Source organism: Musca autumnalis, unplaced genomic scaffold (assembly GCF_047663935.1).
Source record: "Musca autumnalis isolate F117 unplaced genomic scaffold, ASM4766393v1 scaffold_3, whole genome shotgun sequence".
NCBI lineage: Eukaryota > Metazoa > Arthropoda > Insecta > Diptera > Muscidae > Musca > Musca autumnalis.
In genome coordinates, this window is record NW_027411866.1 from 153,056,599 (window position 1) to 153,071,704 (window position 15,106).

Below are 15,106 nucleotides of genomic sequence, written 5' to 3' on the forward strand. Positions count from 1 at the left end.
TATAAGTCTACGCATTTATATAGACCCCCAAAGAACGGTACCTCCCGATATTCGGTATTTTGGAGGTTTTAGCTTCATTAACGCACCGAAACTTCTAATATTTGGTACTTAGTCTACGTTGGGGGTATACAACTTTCTCCCAGCATTTTGTCGGTATCGGTCCATGCCTTCATATAGCCCCCATAGAACGGTACCTCCCGATTTTCGGTATTTTGAAGGTTTTAGATTCATTATCTTACCAAAATGGCTGAAATTTGGTATTTAGTTATCGTTGGGTGTATTAAACTTTCCACCTCAAATTTGTTCGTATAAGTCCTCGCATTCATATAGCCCCCATAGAACGGTACCTCCTGATGTTCGGTATTTTGGAGGTTTTAGCTTCATTATCGCACCGAAACTTCTAATATTTAGTACTTAGTCTACGTTTGGTATATACAACTTTCTCCCAGAATTTTGTCGGTATCGGCCCATGCCTTCATATAGCCCCCATAGAACGGTACCTCCCGATTTTCGGTATTTTGAAGGTTTTAGATTCATTATCACACCAAAATGGCTAAAATTTGGTACTAAGTTTACGTTAGGGGTATAAAACCTTCCCCCAGAATTTTGTCGGTATCGGTCCATACCTTCATATAGCCCCCATAGAACGGTACCTCCCGATTTTCGGTATTTTGAAGGTTTTAGATTCATTATCACACCAAAATGGCTGAAATTTGGTACTAAGTTTGCGTTGGGGGTATAAAACTTTCCACCAGAATTTTGTCGGTATTGGTCCATGCCTTCATATAGCCCCCACAGAACGGTATCTCCCGATTTTCGGTGTTTTGAAGGTTTTAGCTTCATTATCACACCGAAATGGCTGGAATTTGGTACTTATTCTACGTTGGAGGTATAAAACTTTCCACCAGAATTTTGTCGGTATCGGTCCATGCCTTCATATAGCCCCCATAGAACGATATCTCCCGATCTTCGGTATTGATATAGCCCCCATAGAACGGTACCTCCCGATTTTGGGTATTTTTAAGGTTTTAGCTTCATTATCCTACCAAAATGGCTGAAATTTGGTATTTAGTTATCGTTGGGTGTATTAAACTTTCCACCTGAAATTTGTTGGTATAAGTCTACGCATATATATAGACCCCCATAGAACGGTACCTCCCGATATTCGGTATTTTGGAGGTTTTAGCTTCATTAACGCACCGAAACTTCTAATATTTGGTACTTAGTCTACGTTGGGGGTATACAACTTGCCCCCAGAATTTTGTCGGTATCGGTCCATGACTTCATATAGCCCCCATAGAACGGTACCTCCCGATTTTCGGTAGTTTGAAGGTTTTAGCTTCATTATCACACCGAAACTTCTAATATTTGGTACTTAGTCTACGTTGGGGGTATACAACTTGCCCCCAGAATTTTGTCGGTATCGGTCCATGCCTTCATATAGCCCCCATAGAACGGTACCTCCCGATTTTCGGTAGTTTGAAGGTTTTAGCTTCATTATCACACCGAAATGGCTGAATTTTGGTACTTACTCTACGTTGGGGGTATAAAACTTTCCCCCAGAATTTTGTCGGTATCGGTCCATACCTTCATATAGCCCCCATAGAACGGTACCTCCCGATTTTCGGTATTTTGAAGGTTTTGGATTCATTATCACACCAAAATGGCTAAAATGTGCTATTAAGTTTGCGTTGGGGGTATAAAACTTTCCCCCAGAATTTTGTCGGTATCGGTCCATACCTTCATATAGCCCCCATAGAACGATATCTCCCGATTTTCGGTATTTAGTCTTCTTTGGGTCTAAAAACTTTCGGTCAGAAATTTGACGGTATGGATCGACGTTCTGAAATAGCTTTCATAGAATGGTGCCTCATATTGTTTTACCAAAATTGCTAAAATTTAGTATAAAGTCTTCTTCATACACGAAAGGAAACTAATTATTCCATTTTACTTCAATACAACTAGTGGTGGAGGGTATAACAAGTTCGGCTAGGCCGAACTTAACGGCGTTTTTACTTGTTATTTACTAGTTAGGATAATTCCTCCAAAAATTCGACAAATAAGGTAGTTTATAAATATCATAACGATGCACTATCTATAGGTTGCGGCATACTTACCGAATCAACTTCCTTTCTAAAAAAATCCAGTATTTTTCGTTCCTTCTTAAATATGGTTAAATCGGCTAAATTGAGGATCTCTTTCGATTGATATAACACATTAAAGGTAATATCCGAAATGTATTCCATGATGCTAGAAAAATATGTAAATATACATATATGTGTGAGTGCATCTGGAGAAAGCAGACAAAAATACTATGTAGCATGCGGATTTTTTCGGTCTAACCTTGCCATATGTTCAGCATAATCTTTCGACCTAATGTCTGCGCTCTTATCCAAATCTCGTCCCAGCATTGTCTCTGTGGTTGAGAAAACACATAAGGTCATAATTATTATTTTTTTTTTAATTTACATAGTTACTCATACCAGCTGTAGTACTTAGTGTAAATTCACGACAATATACCAGAATATTGTAGGAATCCTCCATAATATCGCATCCATCCATTTCCGCAAATAATCGTTTAATTTTTTTATTAAAGACAGACACAAATTCAAGAAGTTTGGAGAATTTAAAACCAGCATCCATTAGTTTTCTATGATGTTTCCACTGAGTTGCTATAATAAATAATAATATATATATTTCTTAACTATTCTAATCAAAATTTAACACAATCGATTCTTACCTGGCATGCTCAATAAGCCATTGCCTAGACCATGATCTAATCCCATATACATCACTTTGCCCTTATTCAATACTAATCTTGATGTTAGAATATCTTGTACAGTCTCAGGATCGCCAGTTACAAATTGTGGATATGGGCCAACATAGTGTATAAAATTGTGTCCCAGTTTTTGACAATTTTCAATGAGTTTCTGAGTAATGGCTGGAAATAATGGTTAAATGTAAAGAAAAATTATATAAAAAAAATTGCAAAGATTACACTGTGACACAAAATGGAACTCAAATTCCTTTTGGAGATGAAAGCCATTGGTGAGTATATTAAGAACTCAAAAGGAAATTTTCGCCATAGGTCAAGTTTCTGAGATATCGCGTGATTTTTTTTTTGATTTTTCCCCTATAATGCATGGGAAAATTGCTTCATATCTCTCTTTTGCGGTATTGGTGCTTCGTTTTGAAAATACAACTTCTGTGTTATAGCGAAATGAATTCTTTCTTGCCGAACTTTACATGCATGACAAAAAGAACAAAACAAAAATTTGACCACGCCATAACTCAGAAGTTTGACCTACGGCATAACTGTCCTTCCGGCTTCGACATATTATCTTCATCGACTTTCATCGCCAAAAGGAATGCTTCGCCCCCGCAGCCTTTGATCATCATATTTGCGCGTAGCGATATTTTTTCTTAAAATCGGTTCAATAAAACGGGGTTTTTTATTCTAGCACTGTAACTAGCAAAGTTTCAATCAACGAATTAATTTCATTTGATTGACAACTCTATAAGCTTTGTAATGGTATGCATATAAACTTAAAACCGGTTCAAAAATCGGTTTTAATGTCGGAATATCCGGTTCAAAAATTGAGATAACCGGATCTGTCCTTCATGAAAATTTTTTATTAACATGTTCTTCATTACAGGAGTTTTTTTGTTAAATATTTCAAAAACACCCCAGATGTCTACATAAGCAATAACCAATTTTTAAGTCTACATACCAATAAATAACCAATATCGAATATACAGAAAAACCAAACATAGTTTTTTTCTGAACCAAGACGGAGTAAACATCAAAAATGGCAGTGAAAACGGGAAAATATTGATTAGTTTCCAAAGAGAACCGTACCTAAAATTTTCTGAGCAACATTTTTGTAGAATATCTGGATGTTGAAAAATCTCATCTTGTGATACATTTACTACGGTTCAAGAAATAAAGGACGAAAAGGATATGAAAGGAATTGAATGAAATATTCTACAAAAAGATTTGCCAGGTTTGACTGACTCAAACAAAGCTAAAATAACGCCAATGAGAGATATAAAGCTATTTTCCCATGCATTATAGGGGAAATATCAAAAAATTCATCACGCGATATCTCAGAAACTTGACCTATTTCCTTTGGGTTCTTAATAAACTCACGAAGGGCTTTCATCTCAAAAAGAAATTTTAACCCACCCATCGTGCGCACAATTTTTCCGAATATTTTTGAACTTTTGTGGGGTAGGTATCTGAAGGAGTGGACCGATATGGCTTATCTACGAAGTTTGGAAAGTTTGGAAACAATATTACGAAGGCCAAATTTTGGCCGGAATCGACATTTCGAGAATTATCTTGCGCTTCCACCCATAAACATGGTGTCATAGGGTTTGTTTTTCAACTTTCAGGCTATTTTTTTAGAAAGTATGGACTTGCCCCTGAGGAAACTTGTACCTTCGTATAGGGGACAGTGAATACAATATGTTACAACAAAAACCAAGGCGATTCGAGAGTAGGTCCTAAACTGAACTTTTCCGAAAATTTTGTGTGGGAGGTACTCGAAGGAGTTTACCGATTGAGTCCATATTGGAACCTCATCTAAGTCTGGTAGAAATTTCATAATGTGCAAAGTATGGACCAAATCGGTTACTCCCTTTAAGAGTTATCGTACGCACAAATTTTCCGAACATTTTCGAACTTTGGTGGGGGAGGTACCGGAATGAATGGACCGATATAATCCATCTTTGAACTTGAACTAAGTTTGGACAAAATATTACGAATGCCAAATTTTGGACCGAATCGGCAGATCCGTTCGAGAGTTATCTTGCGCTCCAACCACTACACACGGTGTCATAGGGTTTTTTGTACCTTTCAGGCTATTTTCTCAGGAAGTATGGACTTGCCCCTAATGAAACTTACAGCGTCGTATAGAGGACAGCGAATACAACTTGCGTAAACAAAAATCAAAGCGATTCAAGACCAGGCCCTAAACTGAACTTTTCCGAAATTTTGTGTGGGAGGTACCCGAAGGAGTGGACCGATTGAGTCCATATTGGATCCTCATCTAAGTTTGGTAGAAACTACACGATGTGAAAAGTATGGACGGTTATTCCCTACAAGAGTTATCGTGCGCACAAGTTTTGCGACAATTTTTGAACATTTGTGGGGGAGGTACCTGAAGGAGTGGACCTATATGGCCCATCTTCGAACTTAAATCGAACTTAAAATATTTCGATACCCAAAATTTGAACCGAATCGATTGATCCGTTCGAGAGTTATCGTGCGCACCAGCCTGCCAGACAGACAGACAGACGGACGGACATTGCTAGATCTATTCAAAATTGTCTGAAACGGATATCGTACAAACATACTTGGGGTCTAAAACCATTATTTCGATGAGGCACATTTTTGGTCGTATCAAAGTGTAAATACCCTCTTTAGCCTAAGGGCTGAGGGTATAAACATATAGTGCCTTTTTTACGACCTCATATCCCTGTATCACATTTTGATAAATTTTTATTAAAGATTATATATATATATATATATATATATATATATATATATATATATATATATATATATATATAGGCGTTTTTAAGTTTACGTCGCGAAGTAACGTTAGTAGGCCGGGCAAGTTCCCATTTCCAGTTTTTTTTTTTTTTTTTTCTTCAAAATATTCGAGTTAAGATTTCTTGGATTACTTGTATTTTTGTTATATAGTGTCTTTGGCAACATTACTGAGGAGAATGTGGAACATGTTTTTATTAAAAATATTAACATTCATGCGGTTTATCAAAGTGATCTGTTTGTCCCTTTTATGGAGTTTTTGAACGCCTTCCAAATGTTATCATATCAGATCAAAATATTCTACGCAGTTATTCGTCATAAAATTTTACTATAGATTTCAGAATACAACAAATATGTAAATTATATCAAAGCACCTTTTATGGTTAAAGTCGTACTTCATCTGAGTTTATTCAAAATTATCCCACAACACATAATTTTAGATAAACCCAAAAAAAAATCATTACCAAATAATGGGTTTTTATAGTACTTTTTGGTAGTTGTATCTACTTATCTACTTCTTTCCTTATATCTATACTTATAAAAGAGTTCAGTAATGATGACTCACTGACTCACTGATTCACTGACTCACTGACTGACTGACTGACTGATAATCAACGCCCAGACCAAACGGCTAAAGCTAGAATCTTGAAATTTTGGGTGAGGGTCACTCTTGGTCCGAAGGTGTCAGATAAGGCTGGATTTTTGGAAATTCGAACTAGAACTGTACTAAAAGTACTAAAAGGTACTAAATAGGGTACCCTTTGTATTAGGCAAACGCGAAGAGCTAGAATTCTGAAATTTGGAATGAGGTTCACTGATGGTGAGTTAGAAAGGTGTACCAAATGGTTTTTGGAAATTCGAACTATAAGTGTACGAAAAGTACTAAAAGTTACTAAATTTAGTACTATTTGGTATTACGTGAACGGATAGAGCTAAAATCTTGAAATTTGGAATGCAAATCAAGGTTAGAAAGATGAGTTGATACAAGGAGGTGGTTTTGTAAATGTGCACTCATGTGTACGAATAGTACTAAATGGTACTAAATTTGGTAAAATTTGAATTAAGGCGAACCGATAAAGTTGGAATTCTGAAATTTGTGAATTACTATTACTGTTGGAGGGTAGGTTAGAGATATGGAGGTAGTTTTCGAAGTTCGTGCATATGGGTACGAAAGGTACTAAATAGTACCAAATAAGGTGCAATTTGGATTTGGGGGAACGGATGGAGCTGGAATCCTGAAATTTAGAATTAGGATTACTGTCGGGGTGTAGGATAGAAGTATTTTGGAAATTCGTACTTTTGGGTACGAAAAGTACTAAATGGTACCAAATTTGGTACAATATGAATTTAAGTGATCGGATAGAGCTGGAATAGTGAAATTTGGAATTAAGATTACTATTGGAGTGTGGGATTGGGATACTTTTGGAAATTCGTACTTATGGCAACGAAAAATACTAAATGGTACCAAATTTTGTACAGTTTGGATTTGGGTGATCAGATACATTTGGAATCCTGAAATTCGAAAGTAAGATTACTTTTGGAGTGTTGGATAGAAGTAGGTTTGGAAATTCTGAACTATGGGAACAAAAAGTACTAAATGGTACTAAATTTGGAATACGGTGATCTGATGCAGCTGTAATTCAGAAATTTGGAATTAAGATTACTGTTCGCGTGTAGGATTCAGGTAGTTGTGGATATTGGTACTCTTGGGTACGAATAGCACTAAATAGTACCAAATTTGGTACAATTTGGATTTGGGTGAACGGATATAGCTGAAATTCCGAGATTTGGAATAAGGAGTACTATTGGAGTGTGGATAGATAAAGTTTTGGAAATGTTTAGTTATGGGTAGGAAAAGTACTAAATAGTACTAAATTTGGTACAATTTAGATTTCAATGATGGGATACATTTGGAATCGTGAAATTCGGAATTAAAATTGTTGTTGGAGTGTTGATAGAGGTAGGTTTGGAAATTCGTACTTTGGATACGAATAGTACTAAATGGTACCAAATTTGGATTTGAGTTATCGGATGTATCTGGAATTCTGAAATTCGGAATTAAGCTTATTGTTTGAACATAGCACTGAGGTAGTTTTGAAAATTTGTACTTATGTGTACGAAAAGTACTAAATGGTACCAAATCTGGTACAATTTGGATTTGGGTGAACGGTGAACTGGAATCCAGAGATTCGGAATAAGGATTACTGTTGGTGTGTAGGATTGATGAAGTTTTTGAAATTTTTAGTTTTATGGGTACGAAAAGTACTAAATGGTACCAAATTTTAATTTATGTGATCGGATACATTTGGAATCCTGAAATTCGGAATTACGATTACTGATGGAGTGTTGAAAGAGGAAGGTTTGGAAGTACGTACTTTGGATACGAAAAGTACTAAATGGTATCAAATTTGGTACAATTTGGATTACTGTGATCGGATGCAGCTGTAATCCTGAAATTTGGAATTAAGATTACTGTTGGCGTGTAGGATTGAGGTAGTTGTAGAAATTCGTACTCATGGGTACGAAAGTACTAAATGGTACCAAATTTGGTACAGTTTGCATTTGGGTGAACGGATATAGCTGGAAACCCGAGATTTGGAATAAGGAGTACTGTTTGAGTGTAGGATTGATAAAGTTTTGGAAATTTGTAGTTATGGGTAGGAAAAGTACTAAATAGTACTAAATTTGGTACAATTTGGATTTCAGTGATAGGATACATTTGGAATCGTGAAATTCGGAATTAAAATTGATGTTGAAGTGTTGATAGAGGTAGGTTTAGAAATTCGTACTATGGATACGAATAGTACTAAATGGAACCAAATTTGGATTTGAGTTATCGTTTGAACATAGCACTGAGGTAGTTTTGAAAATTTGTACTTATGGGTACGAAAAGTACTAAATGGTACTAAATTTGGTACAATTTGGATTTTGGTGATCTGATGTAGCTGCCATCCCCAATTTTGAATTTAAAATACCTGTTGAATTGTAGGATTGATAAAATTTTGGAAATTTTTAGTTATGGGTAGGAAAAGTACTAAATAGTACTAAATTTGGTACAATTTGGATTTGAGCGAACGGATAGAGTTGGAATCAAGAAATTTGGAATTAAGATTATTGTTGGAGTGTAGGATTGAGATATAGAAGTAGTTTTTGAAATTCGTACTTATGAGTGCGAAAAGTACTAAATTTGGTACAATTTGGATTTGAGCAAACGGCTAGAGCTGGAATCTTGAAGTTTGGAATTAAGATTACTGTTGGGGTGTAGGATTGATGAAGTTTTGGAAATTCTTACTTATATGTACGAAAAGTACTAAACGGTACTAAATTTGGTACAACTTGGATTTGAGCGAACGGGTAGAGCTGGAATCAAGAAATTTGGAATTAATATTACTGTTGGAGTGTAGGATTGAGATATGCTACAACTTGGATTTGAGCGAACGGTTAGAGCTGGAATCTTGAATTTTGGAGTTAATATTACTGTTGGGGTTAGTTTTGGAAATGCGTACTTAGTTTTAGAAATGCGTACTTACAATAAGTACTACATTTTGTACAATTAGGATTTAGGTGAAATTATAGCGCTCGAATCCTAAAATGTGGAATTAGGTACACTTAGGGGTACGAAATGGTTCCATGTATGGTACAATTTTGTATTGGATGAACGGATAGATCTGGATTCGTGAGATTTGGAATTAAGATTATTGTTATCATTTGCTTATAACGTCCGATTTAAGAAATATGTGCCATAAATCTACGTAAAAAGTTGTAAATGGCACAGGATTTGGTACAATTTGTTATTGTGTAATGGGAATTTTGAAATAATAGGAGGAGGTTCGTATGTATATATTTACAAGTAAGGTACTAAATAGTTCTATAATTGGGGGAACAGATAGAGCTAGAAATGAGGATGGCGGTTGTTGGGTTAGGCCGTATTTGCGCTGAGAACCTCAATTAAAATATCTCAAAAAATGTGGATTGCTCTTGATGTGTAGGCGTGACAAAAATCGAACTAAAGTGGTACGTATTACTACACAAAATGTTTCCACCATTCTATATTATATATTGTTCATTTGTTTTATATATTTAACGCATACGAAGTAGCGGGCACTTTGCTAGTTTTCTTAGTATTTTGAAATAACTGGGATATTATAGCACCGACCTTCACGACATAGGCTCCGTTTTATTTCTCACAATGTCTGGATGCTGTTGTAATTATTTAATACATTGTTTTGTAAGCATAAGCGCTATTATTTCAAAAAATATGTTTGCAATTATGTAAAATAGATTTGCTTTTTCTCGAATCCATTGAGACATTTCAGGAGTATTTTTGCATCATCACAAACGGCACATATTGAAACAGCCGCTATTTTTTAAAATTCTTTCTAAAAATTTAAATTAAAACGCTAGCTACAACAGGTAAGAACGGCCGGGCCGAACTTGTTATACCATTCAGCACGAGTTGTATTGGAGTAAAATCGAACAATTAGTTTCCTTTCGCTTACGAAGAAGACTAAATAGCAAGATTCAGCAAATTCGTCGATCTATACCGACAAATTCCTGCGGAAAGTTTTTAGACTCAAAGAAGACTAAAGACCAAATTCCCTATATTTCGGTAAGATAATGTTGGAAAAACAAAAAATCAGGAGATGGGGCTATATAAAGGCGTGGTCCTATAGCGACAAAATTAGAGGAAAAAGTTAAATACCCCACCGAACACTAAATACCAAATTTCCGCCACTTCGATGGATTATTGAGACCATAACCTTCAAAATCCCGAAAATAGGAAGGTACCATTCTATGGAGGTTATATTAAGGCGTGTACCTGTAGCGAAAATTTTCTGGGGGAGAGTTGTATACCCCCAACGAAGACTAAATATAAAATTGCAGCAATTTGGGAGGAATACTGAGGCCACAACCTTCAAAAGCATGGTAAATCAATATAAAGTGTGAGAATCAATTCAAAATCATTTCAATTCAACAATTCAAATCATCATTAAGTGTGTCTTTTTTAGAGATTATGTCGAAGAAATCGATTAATGTAATTACATAGATGTAATTCAATTCACTTTTTCAAATTCAAATGTCAAATTTCAAATTCATATCTTATATTTTCTAGTAGAAATACGTTTTAATGATCTCAATTAAGCGTGGTAGACTGTGTTATTCCTATTTTATATTATACCTATTGGCAACTTTATATATTCATGAAATGTCATTGTTCATTCCTTCATTCCTTTTTTATACCCTCCACCATAGTATGGAGGGTATATTAAGTTTGTCATTCCGTTTGTAACACATCGAACTAATAATTTGCTACCCTATAAGGTATATATATTCTTGATCAGGATAAAATTCTAAGACGATCTAGCCATGTCCGTCTGTCCGTCCGTCTGTCCGTCTGTTGTAATCACTCTAGCGTCCGCAATAATTGAGATAGAGTGCTGAAATTTTGCACTTGAGGGTCTTTTTTCCATAGGCAGGTCAAGTTCGAAGATGGGCTATACCGGTCCACTCTTTGGTATAGCCCCCATATAACGGTACCTCCGGATTTGAGGTATTTTGACGTTCTTCGCCACATTTGCAGACCGAATTAGCTATAATTTAGCACTTAGGGTTCCTAGTGATCAACAAACTTATATCCCAAAGGATATGGGCATAGGTCCATGTTTTGGTATAGTCCCCATATAACGGTACCTCCCTATTTTCGGTATTTTGAGAATTTTAGCTACAATTTTTAACCGAACTTTCTGCAATTTGACATTTGAGGTTCTCAATGGTCATAAAACATCTCCACGAAACATCGTCAACATAGGTCCATGTTTTGGTATAGCCCCCATATATCGGTACCTCCCGATTTTCGGTATTTTGAGAATTTTAGCTACAAATTTTAACCGAACTAGCTGTAATTTGCCATTTGAGGTTCTCAGTGGTCATGAAATATCTCCACCAAGCATCGTCAACATAGGCACATGTTTTGGTATAGTCCCCATATAACGGTACCTCCCGATTTTCGGTATTTTGAGAATTTTAGCCACAATTTGTAACCGAACTATCTGCAATTTGACATTTGAGGTTCTCAGTGGTCATGAAACATCTCCACCAAACATCGTCAACATAGGTCCATGTGTTGGTATAGCCCCCATATAACGGTACCTACCGATATACATTATTTTGAGCATTTTAGTTACAATTTTTAACCGAACTAGCTGTAATTTGCCATTTGAGGTTCTCAGTGGTTTTAAAACATCCCACCAAACATCGTCAACATAGGTCCATGTTTTAGTATAGCCCCCATATAACGGTACCTCCCAATTTTCGGTATTTTGAGACTTTTTGCTACAGTTTTTAAGCGAAATAGCTGTAATTTGACATTTGAAGTTCTCAGTGGTCATAAAACATCTCCAACGAAACATCGTCAACATAGGTCCATGTTTTGGTAAAGCCCCCATATAACGGTATCTCCAGATTTTCGGTATTTTGAGAATTTTAGCTGCAATTTTTAACCGAACTAGCTGTAATGATCGGTATTTTGAGAATTTAAGCTAAAATTTTGTCTATTCAAAAATAATCGTCAATATAGGTCCATGTTTTTGTATATCCCCCCATATAACTGTACCACCCGATTTTCGGGAATTTTCAGTGGTCACGAAATTTCTTCACTAAAATTCGTCAACATGGGTCCATTTTTGAGGGTCTACATTGTTTTGATGAAACTACCCTCAATTTGACTCTTGAAGTTCCCTGCAGCTATACAACTTTTCCGCCAAAAAATTTAAAGATAGGTTGACTCTTTGATATAGCGCCGTATGTGGTACCTTTCACATCGCTGAACACATTTTTTTAGATTAGATTAGATTAGATAACACTGTGCAACAAAATGGAGGTGAAAGTCTGGGGCACGGAAAATTCCTCTTGGGGAAGAAAGGCCTTGGTGAGTATATTATGAACCCCGAAGGACAGATCCGCCGTGAGTCGAACTTCCGCGTTATGGCGTGATGAAATTTTTGTTAGAGACCCTGTGGGCCATCAGGAATTAGCGTTATATCTTTGTTCACTATTGCTTAAGTGCTCTACAAAAACAACAAACAAAGATATAATGCTAATTCATGATGGCTTACAGGGTCTCTTGCAAAAACTTCATCACGCCATAACGCTGAAGTTCGACTCACGGCGCATCTGTCCTTCGGGGTTTTTAATATATACACACCAAGGGCTTTCATCTCCAAAAGGAGATATCTCTGCCCAACATTTGTGTTCACAGTGTAATTTAAGAAATAGTGGGAGGCATTAGGAATCTATACATTGTCGAAAGTTGTTCCACGTAAAATTGTAAAAGAACCCTAATTATTCCATTTTAATTAAGACTATTTTATGGTGGAGGGTATAAAAAGTTCGGCCCGGCCGAACTTAACGACTTTTTACTTGTTGTTAGTCTTAAGTTATCTCTTGTTAAATAAACGTACTTAATGTGTTGTTATTGTTGACTTGTCTTTAAGTTTTATTCGTTTTGGTTCTTTTGGCTTAAAGTCAAAATTAAAAGAATTGGGGTTTTAATTTTTATTTTCTTTTTATTATTCCAATATTTCGACTGTATTCTTCAGTCATCTTCAGGGAAATACTGCAAATGACAAAAATTAACAAATGGAAATAACGTAATTATAACACAAATTTTTACATTGTTGAGAAAAGCGGCAGGTTTGTTACACCGTCGATGCTAAACTAAGTTTTTGTCAGCTTATGCTTATGAACTAAGTTTCTATAAATATGTGCACAGTGGTCCGTATCAGTCTTAAAATTCATTCTTTTATCGTTTGGAACATTTATTATATTTAACATTTCCAAAGTGAACCGCCTCTTATAATTATTTTCTTGTGTCAATATTTTAACGTCTTTAAAATTTGGTTTATGTCCAGTTATAGTGCAATGTGCTGCAAGCGTCGTCTTTTGTTCGAGTGGTTCGTCTGCTCTCTGATCCGATTTGTGTCCTGATATCCTAGTCTTAAGTTTAGTTTTAGTTGTACCAACATATACCTTTTGGCATATGTTGGTTCCGTCTCCATTACAACCTATCTTATAAACTACATTGCACTTATCTTCATTATTTATTTTGGACTTTGTTTTGCTAAATAGGCTATTGACACTATTTTTAGATTTAAATGCTAACTGGTGTGTGTCCTTATTGTAGATATTTGAACTACATAGTCTCTCTGATAGTCCAGGTATATACGTTATTGGCTTGTATAGTTTCCCCACTTTTTCTTCTTTGGTGGTTTTCTTTAAGGCGTATTTGAATAACTCATTTATGGTCATCTTCGGGAAATCGTTCTTCGATAGTATACTTCGAATCCTTTCTTCATTTTTATACCCTCAGCCTTTAGGCTAAAGAGGGTATTTACACTTTGATACGACCAAAAATGTGCCTCATCGAAATAATGGTTTTAGACCCCAAGTATGTTTGTACGATATCCGTTTCAGACAATTTTGAGTAGATCTAGCAATGTCCGTCCGTCTGTCTGTCTGTCTGTCTGTCTGTCCGTCTGTCTGTCTGTCTGGCTGGTGCGCACGATAACTCCCGAACGGATCAATCGATTCGGTTCAAATTTTGGGTATCGAAATATTTTGTCCAGATTCGATTTAAGTTCGAAGATGGGTCATATAGGTCCACTCCTTCAGGTACCTCCCCCACAAATGTTCAAAAATTGTCGCGAAATTTTGCGCACGATAACTCTCTAAGGGAGTAACCGATTTGATCCATACGTTGCACGTCGTGAAATTTCTACCAGACTAAGATGAGGTTCCAATATGGACTCAATCGACCCACTCCTTCGGGTACCTCCCACACAAAATTTCGGAAAAGTTCAGTTTAGGACCTGGTCTCGAATCGCTTTGATTTTTGTTTACACTAGTTGTATTTGCTGTCCTCTATACGACGCTGTAAGTTTCATTAGGGGCAAGTCCATACTTCCTGAGAAAATAGCCTGAAAGTTACAAAAAACCCTATGACACCGTGTGTAGTGGTTGGAACGCAAGATAACTATCGAACGGATCTGCCGATTCGGTCCAAAATTTGGCTTTCGTAATATTTTGTCCAAACTTAGATCAAGTTCAAAGATGGATTATATCGGTCCACTCCTTCCGGTACCTCCCCCACAGAAGTTCGAAAATGTTCGGAAAATTTGTGCGTACGATAACTCTTGAAGGGAGTAACCGATTTGGTCCATACTTTGCACATTATGAAATTTCTACCAGACTTAGATGAGGTTCCAATATGGACTCAATCGGTAAACTCCTTCGAGTACCTCCCACACAAAATTTCGGAAAAGTTCAGTTTAGGACCTGCTTTCGAATCGCCTTGGTTTTTGTTGTACCATCTTGTATTCACTGTCCCCTATACGAAGGTACAAGTTTCCTCAGGGGCAAGTCCATACTTCCTGAAAAAATAGCCTGAAAGTTGAAAAACAAACACTATTACACCATGTTTATGGGTGGAAGCGCAAGATAATTCTCGAACGGAAATGCCGGTTCCTGCCAAAATTTGGCCTTCGTAATATTGTT

General features: G+C 36.3%; 1 protein-coding gene across 1 annotated transcript in view; it reads right to left on the reverse strand.

Moving 5' to 3' along the window:
• LOC141396731 (probable cytochrome P450 313a4) overlaps positions 1-15,106 on the reverse strand; it is a 43,982-nt gene that overhangs the window by 13,577 nt on the left and 15,299 nt on the right. The window contains exons 2-5 of the mRNA XM_073972367.1: positions 2,741-2,941; positions 2,484-2,672; positions 2,344-2,416; positions 2,118-2,250 (exon numbers count right to left, since the gene is read on the reverse strand). Coding sequence (XP_073828468.1) covers positions 2,118-2,250; positions 2,344-2,416; positions 2,484-2,672; positions 2,741-2,941 — 596 coding nt within the window. The remainder of the gene's footprint in view (positions 1-2,117; positions 2,251-2,343; positions 2,417-2,483; positions 2,673-2,740; positions 2,942-15,106) is intronic.